The sequence below is a fragment of the Myripristis murdjan genome, chromosome 11 (genome assembly GCF_902150065.1).
Source record: "Myripristis murdjan chromosome 11, fMyrMur1.1, whole genome shotgun sequence".
NCBI lineage: Eukaryota > Metazoa > Chordata > Actinopteri > Holocentriformes > Holocentridae > Myripristis > Myripristis murdjan.
In genome coordinates this window covers 10,707,724-10,727,705 of record NC_043990.1, presented here as the reverse complement: position 1 = coordinate 10,727,705, position 19,982 = coordinate 10,707,724, and the positions used below count along the sequence as shown (strand labels likewise).

Sequence of the window (19,982 nt, the reverse complement as noted above, 5' to 3'; positions counted from 1 at the left end):
GCCGGGCATAGGCAGGCTCAGAATTCAGTTTCTGGTTCTACATATTTGGAGATTAATGTTGTAAAATTTGTGAAAACCCCTGTGTACAAGGGAAATTAACTTTTCTTAACTTCTTAACTTTTCAGTATGGCATTTGCTGAATGTGCAAATGCTTGCATGTACTGCGGTCCAAAAAAAGTTCAGATTGTCTCAACTTTTGATGTATGTCAAAATGCAGACCAGCCATCCATAAAATGACAGACAGCTCTTTTCTCATTGCTGTCTATCAACACATCAGCCCCATAGAAAATACACCGGTTCAGTCAGTTTATGACAGATAAAAATCTCCATCGGGCTGCCCCCTCAGGCTGGTATGATGCATAGATTCTTGCATAGAAATCTTTCCTGTAGTGCAGCTCTGGTGTTACATTGTTGTGTCGTCATCCGCCTCTTTCTTTTCTCCTCTCCTGCTCTTCGTCCACTCCCACCCCACTTTCAGGTCGCATGAAGCCACCACCCGCCCCCACCTCGTCCGCCCTTATGCACTCAGACTCTGACCTGGATAGCGACGACGGGCAGGGAGGGGTCCCGTGGACGGACCGGGAGCGAGGACATCTCCTGCGGCCCCAGAACGGGTCCCTGAGGAACGGCCAGGGGCCAGCGAGGAGCAAGAAGCAAAGAGATGAGCTGCTATAGCAAGAGAGCGGGGGGGGGAGCAGGCGCCTCCTCTTGCACACACTTCTTCCCAACCCTTACACACCCTTCATGTTTCTCACTCTTCTCTCTCTCTCTCTTGTTCTTCAACACGCAAACCTCACACCTCTCATCCATGAAGACATTATGTATGAGAACTGGATTTAGGTGGAAGGAGAGAGGAAAAAAAACATGCTGGATACATGTTGTAGCCACACACCCCTCGTCACAGAATAACACCCCTGCATTGAAATGTCCCTGCTCCCACACTGAGCCAATACGCAGGAGAGAACTGTATCATTTCATGGAGGATTAGGGGTGACCGATGTGGAATGGAACGGGAATAAAAATGTAATTTAGAGTTCCTATATGTAACCCTGAGACATCAAGAATGTACTGTAACCCCTCTCACTGATGGGACACGTTGCTTAGAGACTGTGGAAGAAGAGACTGACCTGTCTGATGCGTTCTGAAGAAAAAAAAACAACCATTCTGCTTCAGTGACACGGAAACCAGCAAACCCGCTTCATACACACACACACGCACACACACACACACACATCAGCTCTCTGAGACGCGCATGTTCACACTCACATCGTATCCACCCTCTTCCCAGGTCAGACTGATGCTACCAAACACTGCCAAGCTAAAACAGTGAATTTTGTTCTGAATCATCGTTCGGCTGACATGTGTGGTGTGTGTGTGTGTGTGCGTGTGCCTGATGTGTTTTTCTGGCTGTTGTGCCAAAAATGTTTACTTCAGAATGGTTTTCTGTGTTTTTACGTCTCTTACCAGCTTCACGTTGAGAGTCACTTAACATTGGACTGCTGTCAGCCTTGCAGAAGATCTCGGAAAATGCTGTTCTCTTTTTTTTGTTTGTTTTTTTTTTTCCTGGAGGCTTCCCTCTCAGTGGACTAACTGGAACACACACACATACACACACTGGAGTACACGATGTTAAAACGAGGCACTCACGCCTTTCACTGTGGCCCCGACAGAAGATAATGACAGTGAAAGTGCTGAGAGTCATGAAGTTCACAACTCAACGAAGAGGATGAACAGGGCGCTGCTTCCTCACCTCACGGTTTAGTAATGTACTGAACTAAGAAAACCACTGTCTTTTTGTTTGTACTTTGCAAACAACCTTTTAGCCAGAGCAACGCAGATGCACTTTGCGTTTGCGGAGCCCCAGCGTGTCTCTGTCTGCCAGCTCGATGCTCAGTTTTAGCTCTCATTGGTTGAAGAAGGAGCACTTGATCTGTAACCGTTACATTTGGTTAGTTAAGCCATAAACACAGACCCTGGCTGTGTTCAGATTATATGAAATCTTTTTGTTTCCCTGACCTTTCCTGCAGCGGAGATCAAGGGAACAAAACATTTCAGTGAATCTGAAAGCAGCTGAAGTCCAGAGGCACCTCAGAAACCTCAGTTTGCGACACATATGATTTGAATGGATTTGGCAGTCAGATGTAAGCATTATGTATGGCAGAGTGATGTTTTTTTTACATTACTGCTGTAACTCTTATATAATCTTGTTTCATTTCAGCAAGTAATTAGAATGCGTTTGGCATTTCTTACCCAATGAATATGATTGTGTGTCCTGAAATTAATGCCATTACTATCTTTGGCTCTTATTTTCTTTTGAAAAGACATTCATTTTGTTCAGTCAATTTTAGGCTACAGATTGACACCCATAAAGACACCCTATGTGAGGTATATGGTCAGAAATTAAAAAATATGTGCATCAAAACAACTTACAGTTAAGAATGAGTGGGAGTTGTCTGTCCAAAAATGAAATTCTGCTAAATCCTGAAATTAAATCACACTCTTGCCCGTGTTTGTAAGAATAGTAAAGTGTCGGTCTGAGTGGTGTTAGTCTCTGCAAGATGTTTTTGCAGGGACACGGGTGCCATATATGTGTCAGGAACAGGACCCAGGAGTGACGAAAATTGCCTTCAGACTGTAAAATAGGAGCGAACAACAGAAGCTGCATCTATTCCTGCTGTATGTGAGTGGTGGTGTGAGATGTTTCTGGACGGGGCTGTAACGAAGGAAAACTGTTTCACCAAACGATGCTTCCCTATAATATCCAGTAGTGTGATTGCTTTGCATGCAGACTGTGAAACTGGCCTGTAACTGTAGTCTGAAATTTTGAGTCACTTTTTCTTTGGTTGTTGAATGTTGAAAGGGTACACCTTTGATTTGATCCAAGTTGTACTGTGAAATAAGCAATCTTTTTTTTTTTTTTTTTTTAAAGTCTTTCTTACTGTAAAGTCATCTCATGCTGGTATCAGTACTATTGCACTAGTTCTGTCTTGAATTGTTCTCAGTGCACATCAGGCCTGGGCAGAGATGTTTTGAAATATTTAGTCAGATGTGCTGAATTTGATGGGGCATCTCTCGCCAACTTGTGCAAGACAAGTGTAAAATGAAGCGCACCTGAAGTGCCAACTGTTTGAAATCATCTCATCTTCCTCCCCCTTGCCTGCTGCACATCCTAGCAAACACCATATAGAGTAATTGTCCAGATTTGGGGTTGATTTACTCAATTCTAGCAATTCAAAAGTGGGAATTATTTCAATGTTAACATATGTATAGACTCGAGTCAAAAAAAATTGCGCTGCACACAAACAAAGGTCTCTCACTAGATCAATATACAATTTATTTCCACATATTTTGCAAGTGAAAAACATGGCAAAACAACATGTTTCATGCTTCATCGGGTGTTGCTTGTTGCACAAAATATGTTGCTTGCCATGTTTTTTACTTGTAAAATAGGTAGAAATCAATAGTGTCTTGATCAAGTTGGTGTAAGTCTTTGTTAGGGTGCAGCAAGATTTTTTGACTTGAGCATATTTGAATTTCCTACGCTTGACCAGCACCTGAAACACAAGTGAGAGTTAGTCGTTTTTTGTAATTTAAATATATAGACATTTATTTATTTTAACAATAACTAACATAGCTATAAAACCTCCTCAATGCTTTTTATACCCAAGTAAATGAATTGCGAATCATATTTTGAATTTATAGAAATAAGTGAACTGACCCCAACTCTGATGGAGTCCACTGTGAAGGCAGAATGAGAGATAATGAATATCTATTAAATGAAGGGATACTGAGTTTAACTTATAATGTTTTAAATAACAAGATTTTAGTGAAGGAAAAATCCCCTCCTTTGCTGTATGGCCAGACCTGATGCAACTGGATAATCTGTAAATTAAAATTAAATATGTTTCATTTGGTTCTTGAGTTTGCGTGGGCTGTGTGCCGTGCTGATAAATCATGACTGTGTTTTCAGCTCCGGTGCTGAGTTATCAGATGTTTCCCCGAGAGGAGCCAAACCCGACTTTGATGAAAGGTCCTCACACAAACACGGCTTTTTGTCCGGCTGCTTTAATAGCCAACCTTCACTTATCGCCTGTAGTTCACCACAAAGGGTTTTTTTTTCTATTTTTTCTCCTCCTTTTCTCAGTGGGAACCAGGAGCATGGTTGCTGAATGACATGTTATGGGGCAAAGAAGCACTGAAGCTCATTTCTGCTGCTGCTGGTTGTTTGATTGATTGATAGATAGATAGATAGATAGATAGATAGTTATTGTTTCTTTTAATTCCTCCACAAAGTGATTCACACTGAATAAAAATGGTTGACCAAGAAGTTAACGGTTTAAAAAAGTAAAACTTGCAAATGTAGCTGACAACACTGAAATATCAGTGTAGGGTGAAAGAAAGAGTGAGTTTTAGAAAACCACTGACGCAGGTTCTTACTCTAGAAAATCAGAGATAGTTTATTGATCCCTGATGGGAACCTGAGTCAATTAACATCTCTAGCCAGTTGAACTATAGCCCTGTTAGTCTCCTTTTACATCTACATAATTCCACTTTCCCTCTCAGTAAAACAATTGCCCACACCCGTTTACCACCGCCATGACCCTAACTTAATGTCATCGCCTCATTCACACATTTCTTGCATAGTTTATTTTTAATCGTTATGTGTTGTTTTTTTTTTTTCATGACTGGCCATTAACCTCAGTAGTTGACATTTACCGCTCCATTAACTCAGCTGTTGAGCTCACTGACTCCATGACAAGTGTTGATAGAAGAAGCCTGTGTGTGTGTGTGTGTGTGTGTGGACTTGCATAGCTTTGCCTCACTGGCAATGGGTGTGATGGCTGTGCAAGGCAAAGACAGCAGATGGAGGCAGAGGTCACCCAACATTTTGCACCAGTGACAATGGAGCACTAGTTGGATGCACTGTTGCTTGCATACTGTTCAATAAAATGCACCAAAATGTAAATATCTGATAAGAAAAACAGGGTGTAATCTTGAGAGGTTTGACCCTGCACAGATCCTAACCATCTTAAAGGCAAGTCCAGAACTTCCTCATTTCTTTCCACTTTAGTTTTGCACTGCAGTTCCACTATTTCACATTGAAGTACTCAACAAATCAATCTCGCATGCATCTCACAAGCCTGTGACCACTTTTACACGAGACCCACAGCTGTAAGTGAAACTCCAGCCTTGAAAAAACACAGTTGGAGGGTGTCCTGTGTGCATCCTCCACCCACAGGGGGAACAGGCATGCTCAGGCAGGACAGGACAGGAGAAAAATGCGGCACAGAAATGCACATTCATTTGAACTGTTTCTGTGCAAATTACACCTGTGGGCATGTCTTGGTGGAGGCATAAAAATGCAAGAGAGTCTGCACATCACTCATATCACACAATAAAAAGCTCGAAGATGACAAATCAAAATCTTATTTATTATTATTGTTACTATCCGGCATGGTGTTCTGGGTGTTGTTTTGGTGATGGCTGCAGACAAAGCCGATGCAAACCAATGCCAGCGGCTTTATCTCTGCAGCATAGGGTCGCATTTGAGGGGAAGCAGACTTCTTCTCGTGTGTGTGTGTGTTTTTTTTTTTTCCTCATATTTTTGTGCGGCGCTCTGCCTCTCTCTCCTTATATGGGAAAGGAATTGGTTGCGCGAAGCGGGGCGGAAACGCAGCGGCGCGGTGACAGCCGGGTAAATTCACCGATACAGGAAGAAAAAAGGCGAAGCCAGTGTGCTGCGGCTCCCACCCTGTCCACTCCCACGGAAAACACACCGAGGTCCCACACCTAATCACTGCTTGACCAATTCACCAGGTAAGGAGCATGCCTTTTTTTTTTTTTTTTTTTGCAATTGTGCGCTGCTTCTCCAGCTCTCTCAGGTGAAGTCGGTGGTTTTAAAAGGCGCAGGTTGTCGCGTCGCCGCTCCCTCGCCACGGCGCCGAAATCATTCACAAATTATTTATTGAAATCGCTGTGATGCTAATCAAGTTAGCATGGCTCGCTAGCATTCACCAAGCCGTGCTTTAACCACAATGTCCGAGCTGCACAGGTGTCCAAATGTTGTTGTTGTTTTTTTATTATTATTATTTCAACCCTCCTGGTGCTCTGACTTGCTTTTTCTGTGGTTAAAAAAATGAGTGGAAACTTCATTTTTTTTGCAGAGCGGTGCAGCATTGGCTAACACTGGGAGGGGTGCAAAAAATACAGGAAATGCCGAAACAGACAGCAGACACACACACACACACACACATGACAAGATGCCAGCTCGCCATATACATTTTAATGCCTTTCACAGCTAACTAAGTGCATTTCAATTGAGAGTGAAAGCCACTCCAGACGTGTTTTTTTAACCAGACGGCTGTTTTCATTGTCGCTGCCTCGGCTAGCTTTAGCCCGGCTAGCACGCCTGGCCGTCTCCCCAATCGCATTATCATCGGCTTGTACGTGATTTGTTGGAGACTTCAGCCCACCGTGGGGCTGTGGCGGAAGATTAGAGCTCGCTGTCCTTGCTTTGGCCTACTTCTAAACGTGCAAAGAGGAAATTCAAGCCGTTTCCATTGCTTATAAAGCCAGGTGGCCAGCTAGGGGTTGAGGAAATGCACAGCAACTCCCTTTATGTCTGAGGCGAGCATCTGGCCTCAGGCTGGGGAGGCACAGAAACCCGCACATAACCTACTTCAGCCCCCTCCTGCATCATGATGGTGCATTATGCAGAGCCTTGTGTCATGTTGACAAAAAAAATACCCACACTCATACACAGCATCCTGAGGTTTTATTTAAAGGAAACCAGGAGGAGCTCAGACAGCACCTAAACTCAATGTGTGCACCCACAGGCCTCTTTAACATTTGTATCTTGGTGTCTGAAAGCATGCATCATCCTAGTGTTTCTCAGTAGGGCTGAGATTGATATACTTACCTCACAATACTTGGGTGCTGATTTGCTGTGTATTGCAATAGGATATTACAGTTTAATTGCTGTTTTTGTTGTTGAAATATCCTCTAATTTGTGGATGAAAGGTTTAATGAGGCTCTGATCATCATAAAGGTGACAGTACGTCATTTTTATACTGTGATGTCAAGTTTCATCGAATCCACAAGAGTCTCAGCTTTCCAGTTAAGCTGAATTTATGCAACTCCAAAACTGGTTAGGCGCCAGTGTGCACAAATACCCAATTTTAGAATAGGCCAAGATAACACATTTGTAGTGTATTGCATGCAAAAACTGCATGGCTTTTGCCCCAAACTGCATGGGATTAATATAAGATGGCCATGTCTGCAAAGGGGAGACCTGTGGGTGCCCATAAAACCCGTTTCCGTTCAGATATCTTGAGGTCAGAGGTCAAGGGACCCCGTTGAGTTTTTCTCTTGCCAGAGTTTAGCCTAATTTTGAAGCAGTATATTTTGCCCCCTTGCACACAATCTAGAATGATGTGCTTTTCTACCAACGGATTCCTTATGTCGTCTAGTTTCATGATGCCAGTATCATGACCACTACTTTGAATTCTGTAATAAAAACATTGAAGAAAATATTGTTTAAAAAATCGTGATACTTAATGAATCCCCGCCCTTAGTATCTTGTGGTTTTATGTGGAGGAAACCAGGAAGAGCATGCCTCCTCCCAGTGTTTCTTTTGCTGTACCTGGTGGTGCTAATTAGTCAAACAACTGCACAGTCCATAGCACAATTAGAAGCACAAACTCATGTTTTCAGCTCAAAACAAACAGTTATTTACTTTGGTGTGTTATTTTGGCCATGTCAAATAAAAATGCTTCCCTTTTGGCTTTATTATTAATTTAAAGAGCAGTCTCTATTGTATTTAGGCAGTTGCCCGTGGACACTGGACTTGTGGCTCTTACATAAAGTTCAAAAACACTGACGTAAACAGACCAGGGTCTCCTCTTCCTCTAGAGTTGGTGTTAGTTCATTCCTGATTTTAGCCAATCTGTCTCCACACTGGCTAAAACAATGAGATTCACTGTTACATATGCTCTATACGCCATGAGATTGCCCTGGTTTGAGTCATGCTACCTCTGCCCTCTTGACTCTGGAAACTTCTTGGTGGTCAGTGCTTGGCATGAGCGCGACCAGCGAGCGCTCAAGAGTCTAATACACACTTGAGGGAATTGTGTCCAGCGTCTAAATCGGTGCATATTCCTTAGATGGAGTGATTCACTATTTGGCCGAACTGGTAGAAAATTGTGTGCGTCATTAGAACGGAGCTGGTCTGTTACATCTGTCATCTACAGTACTTTTTTTTTTTTTTTTTTATAAAGTAGCTCAAAGTCCATTTCTCCCACCGAGACCTGAAGTGGCACGTCAATTGCAGGTTGAGTCATACTGAGACAACCAGGAAGTGCAGCAGTTGTTTTTTTTTTTTTTTTTTTTTGGGTATCTGTAGGCCTATCTTGCTGTTACCCTGTACATGTAGGTCAAGGGTAGTAAGGGTGTGTGTCCTGCTATGATCTAATTTTATCTTAGAAACTCTTGTGGAGATAATTAATTTACAACTCCGTTTGAATAAATGAGGAAACAAGAAGGGAAGTCGAGGGATTTCGTGCTGGATGATTGCTGAAACAAACATAACTCTGCTGTAAGATCAGGATGCTTTCTGGGCCTGTTGATGCACTCAAACAATTTGTAAACTTCTTTTTTCTATTAAACAAAAGATTAGCACTTTTAGTTTTCATTTATTTATTTGAACCAGAAGTCGGGTTGCATTTAACGGCTGGACTGCCCTTATTCAATGTAAGCTTAGTCCATGATGTCATTTTGCTGATTCTTTTGGGCAGATAATTATTTTTGTAACACAACTTGGACGTTGGCCTGTGTAGTTTTGTACCTCGCTGGTCTGATGGGAGTGAGTTTACGCCACAGATTCAGTGGTGGAAATCTGTAAAACGTAGACTGAAACGTGAGCCATGTTGCCTCGCGGGGCTGCCAAACCTCCTATAAGAGTTTCATTAGTATGGCTCTCAATGGAAAGTTTTGAGTCACACAGCGGTCCAAGTGCCGAGTCAGCAGTTTTTTTCACTGTGCTGACATTAAAATCTTGGAAACACTGAATCCTTTTTTTTTTTTTTTTAAACATGAATGTGGCCAAGGCTGATTCAAATGTCTCTGCAGTATGTTGTCTATTAGCAGCTTCAGTCCCAATATGTTGCCATCAGCCTTCAAAAATCCCCAAATGGTCAAAGTCAAATTTGGTATCCATAGTGGTTTTATCAAATTTATTTTCCCTCTTATTATTATTATCATTATTATTATCCCCAGGTAAGGGCCTACCTTTTCAACCTTAGCTCCATTTCACTCCCAAAAATGATAAAAAGCCTCGTCTCCAATTTGAAAAATCATTAAATATTTAGTTAAAGGTTTTGCTCAGCGCCTCTGTAGTGAAAGTGAGAAGGGAAAGAAGGGTTTGTGTTAAGAAAGCTCCAGTCTACATGGTCTCATTAGTGAGAGAGGCCTGTGCTTGCACTCACTCTCAGCCAGGTGAAAGCACCTGAGACTGGGGGCGGTGTCAGGTTTCAGCAGTCTTATGTAATGTTAGCCCCGTCGTTAAGTGTGGACTCGGTTTGCTAAGTGCAAGCTTATAGGTGAGCGTGGAGTTGTCAGGATTAGGAGTATCAGCAGGCCTGTCGATACTCATTCTTCACTGTTTTTCTCTTCAGGCTTCAGGATGAGTTCTGTAACTGTTGCCCGAGGCTCAGCTGTAGCTCAGGCTAGCAAAATTAAATAGGTGTTTTGTTGTGTAAGATGTTTAACCTGCATATTTTGGATGACAGGACAGGCCTGTAAAGAGACTGCAGCATCAGCCGCTTGACTGAACACGTACATGCCTTCAATCAGCAGGTTGTGACCTGTTTCCCTGCAGCACCACTCCTCTAGCTGTTGTTAATCAACTTTTCTAAAGGGGGAACCCTACTTGGTTATGGGGCTGGCAAAGGCTTGCCTATCATATGTGAAGGGTTAATCCGCACCAGTCATGTCTAGAGAAATTTATTTAAACCCAGGAGCATTAACTCATTAAGTTTGGTTTGTGTGGACAAGTGAGAACAAGGATATTCAAACTTTGGCTTGTACCAAGTAACAGCACCAAGACTGAGTGTGAAGTGAACTTAGGTGTAGGTTGGTAGGAGTAAGAATATATTCCTAATTAACCATAGGAAGCAACCCCAAAACTGTTATGTTAAGTTTTTGTATGGGTATTAAGAAGATACCTGATAGCCAGAAGTTACCAACTTGCACTCAAGCTTTAGGTGAAATGCCTCCTTATTAAACAGAAGCATCTCTCAAAAGTCCATCAAGCTTTGTTTTTGCCTTGACTTGACTTGACTTGCCTTGTTTTGACTCCATTCTGCCACCAAAATCACAAACCAGAAAGATAGGTCACTAAAACACAAGCTGCATATGAGAGGGACAAGAGCATGCAGGTTTTTAATCAAACCAAAACACAACACCAGACGATGGTGTCATTGATTGTCACAGTTTCAACCAAACGGGTGAAATCGTCTGTCTGTGGTTGAAATGATGACCTGCATCCTGTGCACGTGATTCATGACTTAAACAAACCAAATGCAAAAGTGCGTCAAAGTAAACCTTTCCACTCTGGTTTGGACTGTTTTTTTGCATTTTGCAACTGCATCAAGCAAGCCAGTGTAAACATTTTGTCTCATGAGCACTGTGCAAAAAACGGCCAGTTTAAGTTCACTGCAGGATAAATCCGTGGTTCTCTTGCCATCTATGGCTAATGGGGCTGAAACCAAAAAAAAAAAGAAAGAAAAATCAATGGATACTCAAAATAATCATTAATCACTTAGTCTGTAAAATGTCAATTAAAGCAAACATCACAACATACCAAGCCTGCGGTGAACATTGGAGTTTTTTATGCCGATATAAAACAAGCAAAAAAAAATATCAGCATCCATGAAGCAGGACCAGTAAATGTTGGGTATTTTTACTTAATGAATGATTAAAGTAGATGTAGTTCTTTGCTTTTTGCCTTTTTTGTTTGACCAAAAACACCCAAAAAACACACAAAATTAATCCTTTCACTGGTAATGACTGAAACTCATTTGACAGTGAAAAATTTCTTTGTATGTAGCCTGTTTTGTCAGCCAAGAGCTCTTGAGGTGAGGAAGTCAGCGAGTGTAAAATTGCACATAATCATGCTACCTTGAGTTGGGCCTTGAATTGTTTGTGCCTGCTTTGTAGATCGAGCACTGAACTTGAGAGCTGATTTATGATGTTTTACCTGCTCTTCTCTCTCTCTCCTCTCCGTCTGGCAGGTATGGCAGAGTTGTCGAGTCTGGTGCAGCGGCTGGAGACGGCGGTGAGTCGCCTGGAGGCTGTGTCGGGCACTGGAGGCCCTGCTGGTGGAGGTAATCACGTTATTGGTGATAAGAGGAACTGTTTCGTAATACTATGAGTATACTTTGCTTATCATTTAAGCGGAGGTAGATGTTTCCTTAAGTGGAGAGCCTAGCATGGGGGAATGTTCTTTCTTTCATGCTTTCTTTTCTTTTCTTTTTTTGTGTGACTTGTTCTTAACAAATGTGAGTCTGGAAAACCGTCAAATATGTACATACACACCTCACATCAATCCTGTGAAAACTATTTTGGACAGCTTATTTTCAGACTGTTGTTTTTACCCCGGTTTTGTCACATTTTCACCCAAGTGTGAGTTAAACGTTATTCACGAAAAGTAAGACCACACAGTATGCGATGGCTGCTGGACGCAAGCTGAATGGAATTTATTTTCTGAATTCCCCACCACAAACCTCATTACCTGGCCTTTTTAAAAAGCCACTTGAAGTTGCTGTGCTTGTCCTTTGATAAAGTAACGTAATAAAAACATGAGTCATAGCACGACTGTTGGCTTGAGAGACTTTGGCCTGCTAATGCTCCTTCCTGCTTTGACATCCTTCCCTCTCTAGCTGTGTCAGCGTACGTCGAGGCCTATGATGACATTATCAGCGGACCAGTGGCTCAGTATATCTCCCTCAGCCAGAACATAGGGGGCGATGTCAAGAAACATGTAAGTAAAGACTTGAGGAGACAATGAATGCAGACTGTGGGAATCTCCTGCTTTGCTTTTTGGTGCCTAACTGTGTTCTCTTGTGGTTTCTTGCACACATCACTTTATGTTTTCATCCAGTCTATTGTTGCTGTCTGACTCTGATTTCAATTTTTTCCCCCCAAACTTTGCCTGCCAGGCGGACCTGATGAAGGAGGCGTTCACCTGTCAGAGACAGCTGCTCGTCATAGCCTCCTCCCACCAGAAGCCCCCAGATGTGAGTTAAATACACCCCAGAACGGCTCAGTCAACTAATGTTTCTTGCCTTACTGATTGATGTTTGTACATACAACCACAGCGTGTCTAATCTAAGTTTATAGCACATGTGATGCTAAAACTGTGCACTGAAGCCAGGGCTCTGCAAGACAGGCAAAACCAAATATCAAAGTACTTTTAACCAGATCGATGCACACTGAAGAGATGTCTCATAAACAGTCATTAGTAAAGTGGACGATGACCAAGTGCATGAAGATAAATGTTAAAACAGCCAGAACAGTCTAAGTTCATAAAATTCAGGGTTCCTGGAAAATATTGTTTTGTTTTGTTTTTTCAAGTCATTGAAAACATCTGGAAAATTGGAAAAATGTCCTGGAAATATCAGTGAAATCATGGAAAATATGTTTTCCTGAGATTATGGATTCAAATTGCACATTTTTAACTGCTGATTCCCGTCTGATACCCAGCAGTTGTGTGTTGGCGTACTGCAGTGTGGAAGTACGATACATGGTGTAAGCATGTTGGGAACCCTGAAATTGCATCCCTTTTTTAATGTAGATTTTAAAACCAGGAAAAGACATCACTTGAGCCATACTGTGATGGTCAAAACCCCAGAAAATATCTCATCTCATTTCACCATATCCGTATAACACTGATATGCTATCCTGAAACCCATGTATTTATAGGGAAAACTCTAAATCGGTTGTCTTTTTGTCCTCTGCAGGAAGTTTTGACAGGTCTCCTGCAGCCGGTTTCCAAACTGATCAATCAGGTGCAGGCGTTTCGCGAGCAGAACCGCTCCTCAACGTTCTTCAACCACCTCTCCGCCGTCAGCGAGAGCGTGCCTGCTTTCGGATGGGTCGCCATGGTGAGATGCGGGGTGGCTGGTGGGCCGGAGAGGGAGGGGTTTTGGCACAGCAGTTTGTATGTGACTTGGTGTGTGTGTGTGTGTGTGCGTGTTTGGTTTCTTTGTGTATATGTGTGTGTGTGGGGGTGGTTTAAATGAGTGTGTGATGGCCAGAAACAAGCCTCTCTTTCATTCTGTCATCTCTGTCTGGTGACCAAGACAGGCAGTTGCTTGGCAGGCATGTGAATCCCAGCAACAGAGCCTCACTGTCACAGTGTAGATGATGATTAACTCATTTTGTTGAAAGTTTCATTGTTCTCATGAATATGGTTATCAGAAGGAGAAACTTATCACTTGCATGCTATCCAGTCTAAGCCCATTTCTTTATCTTGAAGATCTTACCAGCAGCTTAGCCTGCAACTGTTTTTTTTTTGTTTTTTTTGCCTCCAGTTTAAATGCATTTTCTCCTGTGTTTGTCCTTCAAAATGTAATTTAAATTCATAAACGCCTGCAATTATTTCTTCCCTTCTTTCATGTGTGTCTGTCCCAGGCTCCTAAGCCTTGCCCCTATGTGAAAGAAATGCAGGACGCTGCCATGTTCTACACCAACCGTGTGCTCAAGGACTACAAGGATAAGTAAGTCAAACTATGAAATGACATGCCTTAACCAGAAATGTGTATTTCCAGCAGCAAAACAGACCAATACATTGATATTAGGGTATAGGAGCCGAATTCCTTATATGGTCAAAATTGTATCTTTATTGTTCAGTTGAGTAACTTCTTTGTTCTTTGGGTTTATTAAATAGGTTTATTATATTTTGTTATGGAAATCCAATACAGAGTCTTGCCTGGGTCTACTCCACTTTGCTGCTGTTGCACTGGACTGCATTTTATTAAGAGGCGTTTCTACTATTCTGTCCCCCTTATTGTATATGAACTGGCAGGACAAAAATTTAGAAACACCTCTTTAGAAAGACCTCTGCCAACTACAACCTCAGTAGTAAACATAGGATAAAATTGACTAATTTTCCACAATGTTAACAAAAACTGAGCATTATAAACTTTGTGTAGAATTTATGGCAAAGTAGCTGCATTGAACTCGATTAGATTGTACAGGGGGATGTAATAAAGTGGCCTCTGAGTGTGTGTATAGTCTGTGTGTACTGCAGTTCGAAGCATGTCTGACTGTATACACCAGAACTGGAGCCTCAAGGCAAGTTTGGTCTGTGGTCTGTAAATCAATCAAGGTGACTCTTATTTTTGTGTTTAAAGTAAAATGTAACTTAGAATATTGGGTTGTAGTTACCTGAGCATTACATAGGCCATAAAACATATTACAGTGATGATAATGTGTTGTGATGTGTGTGTGTGTGTGTGTGTGTGTGTGTGTGTGTGTGTGTGTGTGTGTTTTTCTTGCTGGGCTCTGTACCAATCATGTTTTCTAACATTGTGAAAATGTAGGTTTATGTATGTAGTTTATAGGATAGAGCATCTCTGTAGCACCGTAATACTTAATTTAAAACAATGTTTTGTCACACATTTTACCTTTTTAAAAATAGCAGCTCCTCTGATTTTGGGCATTGTGACATTAAAAATATTTTGATTAATTGTTCAGTCCTATTTTTGTCGCACAAATAAATACGCCCACACCTCCGCACAGTCCTGTGTGAAGGTGCTGCAGTGCTGCTGGATCTGGTCTGTATGCAGCCTTTGAATATGTGCCATGTCCCATTTTTAAAAGGCTCTTCTTGCTTGTGTGCAGATGTGTGGAGGCTGCTGTCCATTGTCTGTTTATTGTAGGGGGGAGGGAGTGAACTGTGCAAAGGAACGATAAACTGCTGAAGGAAAAGAAGTGAACAAGCACTAAGACATAAGTGCAAAAGGGCAATGAACAGCCAGTCTCCTTTGACTTGTGTTCTCACAGGGACAAGGCGCACGTGGACTGGGTGAAGGCCTATCAGTCCATCTGGACCAAGATGCAGGACTACATCAAAGAGCACCACACCACCGGACTGGCCTGGAGCAAGACTGTGAGCTTCAGTTTTATAGTTCCTGCTCCACTTCTTCCTGTCCTGCTCTCACGGGCATTCACTCTTGCTCACTTTCTCTGTTTTCTCTATTATTACTCTTCTCCTGTGTCTGCATCCTCTCAGACAGGATGGAAAACAAATGCAGGTTTTCCAAACGTAGATGGCGCAGTGCTGTCAAATTAATCTGTGCTCTTCGGAAAATTAAATCTCTATTCCTTAGTGAGCATAAATATTCTTTGTAAATTGTATTACTTGAATCACATGCTCTGTTTTTATATGATCTGATGAAGTCGAATATTGAAAGTTTGTTTTTTTTTCTCCCCCCATCACAGGGTCCCATAGCCTCAGCCTCAGCCTCTGCCTCTGCACCGGCCCCAGTTGGCGGGTGCCCCCCTCCCCCTCCACCTGGACCTCCACCCCCGCCCATGGACTTCAGCTCGGGCGGTGGCGGCGACAGCGACGCCGGTGCCTCTCGGAACGCTTTGTTCGCCTCCATCAACAAGGGGTCCGACATCACCAAGGGTAGGTGGCCGAGAGAGGCGACGGCAAACCACAATGACCCGCTCTAGATGATGCAAAATAAAATCAAGTTAATAAAAATTAGATAATGATTAGATAGCCCTCTAGTGGTATAGACATGATCAGATATGAGCATAAATAATTCTTTTCATCTTGTTGAACTACTTGAACTGATGGGACTTTGGTCAAATTTCATACACGGGTTATCTTCAAAGAGGAATTGTGCTGTTGATGGTTTAGACCAGCGTCAAAAGTATTTCTTTCCTGAATGAATCATCAGTTTTAAATTTATTTCTATTGTACCTTTTGGTTTCCAGGCGTGAAGCATGTTACACTTCAAGGCCTACAGTGTGTTTCAAGTTGAAATTGGGGTGTTTAGGGAGAAATGAGGGGATGGCAGTCTTTGTCAACAGAGCTTGTCGTAAAAACGTGGAATATTTCCATGTGTTGTATCCCTAATCCAGCCTCTCGTACCAACACTGTCCTAGCCACAGGACAGAATGTATTAAATATTTCTTTATTTCTTCCGTGGTTGTGTTTTTCCCTCTTTTCAAATTTGACAAAGTTCTCTTGTCTGAATTCGTCTGCAGGCCTGAAGCACGTGTCCGACGACCAGAAGACCCACAAGAACCCCTCCCTGAGGGGGCAGGCGGCTCCAGTGCGCACCGGACCAAAACCCTTCTCCTCCGCTTCCCCCAGACCCGCCGCCTCTGCCACCCCCACCCGCACACTGCCCCCCGTGTTGGAGCTGGACGGCAAGAAGTGGAAAGTGGTTAGTAATTTGCTTAGTCGTGTCTGTTTTTTGTTTTTTTTTACAGAGCTCTCATGGATCATCAAATTGCTGGAAAGTGATAACACTGTGAAAAGTCTGTTCTGGATGGGGAAAGTCTGGGAATTTCATGATTTCTTGGGACAAACGAATGAAATATTTAGATTTTTTTTTCTATTGTGTTCACATTATTTCCACTCCCCTTGCAGAATAAAGCAGAATAAAAACCTTCTTACTTAGGCCTGTGAGTTAAATTTTTATATAGGTCATGAAAATTCACCATTTTAGTTATGGAATTTTACATTTGACTTATAATGGGAACACTGGAATTAATGTAACTTACATGTTGCAACAAGTAAGGTGTAGTGTGTGTCATGGAGCAGCAGGAAATGACTATTTATTTTAGTTATTTATTAATCAGCATCACCGCAAGTTACCATAAATACGACACACACTGAGATAAAACTGAATTTATCTTTTTGTTCTTGTGAGAGTCAGATGATGGAGAAAGGAAACAACAAGACTGCTGATTTGACTTTGCTCTGTTTGTGGCTTTTGGCTAAAACGAGGCCTGTTTGGATTTGTTTATGCGGCGGGCTGTGAGAAGGCTTCAAGAATGAGTCATGGAGACAAAATAGGACTTCTTGATAACGCTGCTGTTCATTTTCAGCCCTCCTATGGTCACTCCACAGTTTCCATTGTCTTTTAAACGCTTGTGCTCTCTCCTCTTTTTCCTTTTCTTTTGTCTCTCCTCTTTCTGTCGTCCTCCTTTTGCCTCGGTTTTCCTTTGCAGGAGAACCAAGAGGGAGCACAGGGCCTGGTGATCAGCGACACGGAGCTGAAGCAGGTGGTTTACGCTTTCAAGTGCAACAACAGTATGCTGCAGGTCAAGGGAAAGATCAACTCCATCACTCTAGGTAAGAACAAAACTGAATATTAAAGCAAAGTTTAACGTTTCCTCGGTTGCACCAGTGTCTAAAATTATTTATCGCTCACCTGCCAAGGATGGGCAAACACAAAATAATCTGTTCACGTGCCTTTTTCATGAAATACACATTTTCAGGGCTATTTTTTGTGTAGAGTCAGGGCTTTGACAAGTATTTCATTTTATCTGCGTCTGTTAAGTCTGACCCTGAAATCCTATGTATTCCTCTCAGCAGCTACATGGGAAGATGCATTTTCCTCTACTAACGTACCTTTGTTTATCCTCCATCCTTTGTCAGACAACTGTAAGAAAATGAGCCTGGTGTTTGATGATGTGGTGGGCATCGTAGAGGTGATTAACTGCAGAGACGTCAAGGTTCAGGTGTGTACAACATATAAATGAATACACTTTCTCATGCAGTATGGAGGCAAACTGGTGATTGAACTGACACAGGAGTTAGGGCTGCCATTGGCCAAAGGAAAAAAAAAAACAAAGTCCTCAGACTGACAGACAAAAATAGAAAACATTAAACTCAAAAGGTTTTTTTTTTTTTAATGAAAAGATGGTCCATGTTGCTGTTGTATATTATTATTATTATTAATATTATGAATATAAATATATAAATATAAATTCATACTGTTTTGTTTTTAACCGGGGTTTGGATTAAATTCAATCATAATTTCACAAACATCTTGTAAAAAAACAAGCAGCCATGAAATGTGATTTTCATTGTTGAATGTAACATGTTGTTCCCTTGCCCTTTTTGTACGCAGGTCATGGGCAAGATCCCCACTATCTCCATCAACAAGACGGACGGTTGCCACGTCTACCTGAGCAAAGACTCGCTGAGCTGCGAGATCATCAGCGCCAAGAGCTCAGAGATGAACATCCTGGTACCCCAAAAAGACGGAGAGTTTGTGAGTATTTCTGAGCTTTGTGTTTGGCACTTTGCTCTGTACACATTATGCAGGCTGTGTAATATCATATGTCGCAGTGAGGTGAAGCAACACAAACAAGAAATTGAATCGGTAATTGATTTGGTGTGCTTCGCTCGCTCAGAAATGTCTGTCACTTGCCTTTGTGTAAGCATATGACACACGCTTCGCATTCATGTGACTTCTCTCTCTTTCTCCTTTTTTATTTTTTATTTTTTCCCCTCCCCCTCTCAGTCGGAGATCCCTGTTCCCGAGCAGTTCAAGACCGTGTGGGACGGGAAAAAACTCGTCACCACAGCAACAGAGATCGCTGGATAAGAGGGGCAGCGTGAGGAAACGCTCCGCCCCTCTCACCACCACCCCCCCTTTTTGCAAATGCCTACCTGACTGATCGACCGCCCAACCAGCTTACTCTCACACTGTAGACTGAGATTCGGACCTCACACCCACCCACCCGCCCCCACCTCCCTTCCTTAATCAGCCAATCACAGCTTAAGCTGTTCCTTCCATAAGCCAATGAGAGGACTGCTTGCTTTATCTGGAGCATTCCTCCAGCCAATCGCAGGGAGCAGCTTGTCATTCAAATTGGTTTTCCCCCATGAGCACTTTGCAGAAACATTGAGTTTTGCCAACAACTGGGATGCTCTGTATCTTTTTTTTTTTTTTTACCTATCTGGATAATTGAATGCTAAATTGAACATGTAGAATAGCCAACATGGGAACAGGGGGTTATGATTGGTCATATGGATATTGACATCTCTGCAACAACACTGTAGCCAATCAGGCTCCTATTATCAGGTTGCTTCAACCAATCATTTAATTGTTTTTCTCCTCTTCCTGGTCAGGAGGTGCAGGTGTTTTTAAATAGGGGTCTAATAGGTTTCTCTTCCCATTATATGCAAATCAACGGTGAAGCACACAACCAAGCCTTTAGGACAATGCTACCCATAATCGCCTCCACTGATGTTGACTGTAACAATATTAACATTGATAGTGGATAGTAAAATCTAATTTTAACCATCTCAGAGCACAGAAATAGAAGTTTTTTTGGGGGGGAAAAAAAAGATTGTGTGCAAGGGCATTGTCTGTTTTGCACCGTAAAGCACTTCATCTTAAAGATATTGGAACAAAGATTCTCTAATGAGGAAGAATAAATCATTCCATGTGCTTTCCCCTTCCCACATAGGACATTCCCCTGAATATTTGAGATAAACATTCCATGTAAGGAGGCATGCAAGAAAAAAAAAACTGTGGCAAAGAGCAAAAGAGGTTATTTTTGAATGATGAGTGGCTCCTGACTTTGAACCAAACTGGAAGTGGAAGAAAGCAGTAGAGGAGAGAGATTGAAGGACTTAATCATCGGTGGTTGTTAAAGCTTCCCTTTGAACTCTTGATTGGAAATATCTGCCGTAATAATTTAATGATCTGTATACATATAGGTTGTTATTGAATGGTTTTCAAGTATTAGCCCCACCATCATTCTCTCCGTTCACTCCTAGCCATGTGTTCACTTGTTTCTCTTCGGTTATCCTCTTGCTGTTGCGGCTGTTGTGCTCTTAGCAGATGGATTTTCTTTTGTATCGTCTCTTTTCTTTTACCTCTTTATTTGGGTCCAGAATCAAAACTCTGTTCATTAGTACTGGAGACATCATTGAAAAATTGTTG

The 19,982-nt window shown here is 42.1% G+C and overlaps 2 protein-coding genes across 3 annotated transcripts in view; both read left to right on the top strand.

Annotated features, from left to right (window-relative positions):
- The window catches only part of kiaa0319l (KIAA0319-like ortholog), a 28,469-nt gene extending 24,548 nt beyond the window's left edge, over positions 1 to 3,921 (top strand). For both annotated transcript variants that reach the window (XM_030063359.1, XM_030063360.1), the window contains one exon: positions 479 to 3,921. In XM_030063359.1, the coding sequence (XP_029919219.1) occupies positions 479 to 675 (197 nt within the window). In that variant the 3' untranslated portion in view covers positions 676 to 3,921. The remainder of the gene's footprint in view (positions 1 to 478) is intronic.
- Positions 3,922 to 5,664: 1,743 nt separating this feature from the next.
- Positions 5,665 to 19,970, top strand: cap1 (CAP, adenylate cyclase-associated protein 1 (yeast)). Its single transcript, XM_030063842.1, has 13 exons — positions 5,665 to 5,817; positions 11,289 to 11,381; positions 11,937 to 12,037; positions 12,216 to 12,293; positions 13,017 to 13,160; positions 13,690 to 13,775; positions 15,064 to 15,169; positions 15,502 to 15,691; positions 16,279 to 16,460; positions 17,251 to 17,374; positions 17,681 to 17,763; positions 18,156 to 18,299; positions 18,552 to 19,970. The coding sequence occupies exons 2-13, from the start codon at positions 11,291 to 11,293 to the stop codon at positions 18,633 to 18,635; spliced, it is 1,413 nt and encodes a 470-aa protein (XP_029919702.1). The 5' UTR covers positions 5,665 to 5,817; positions 11,289 to 11,290; the 3' UTR covers positions 18,636 to 19,970.
- The last annotated feature ends 12 nt before the right edge of the window (positions 19,971 to 19,982 follow it).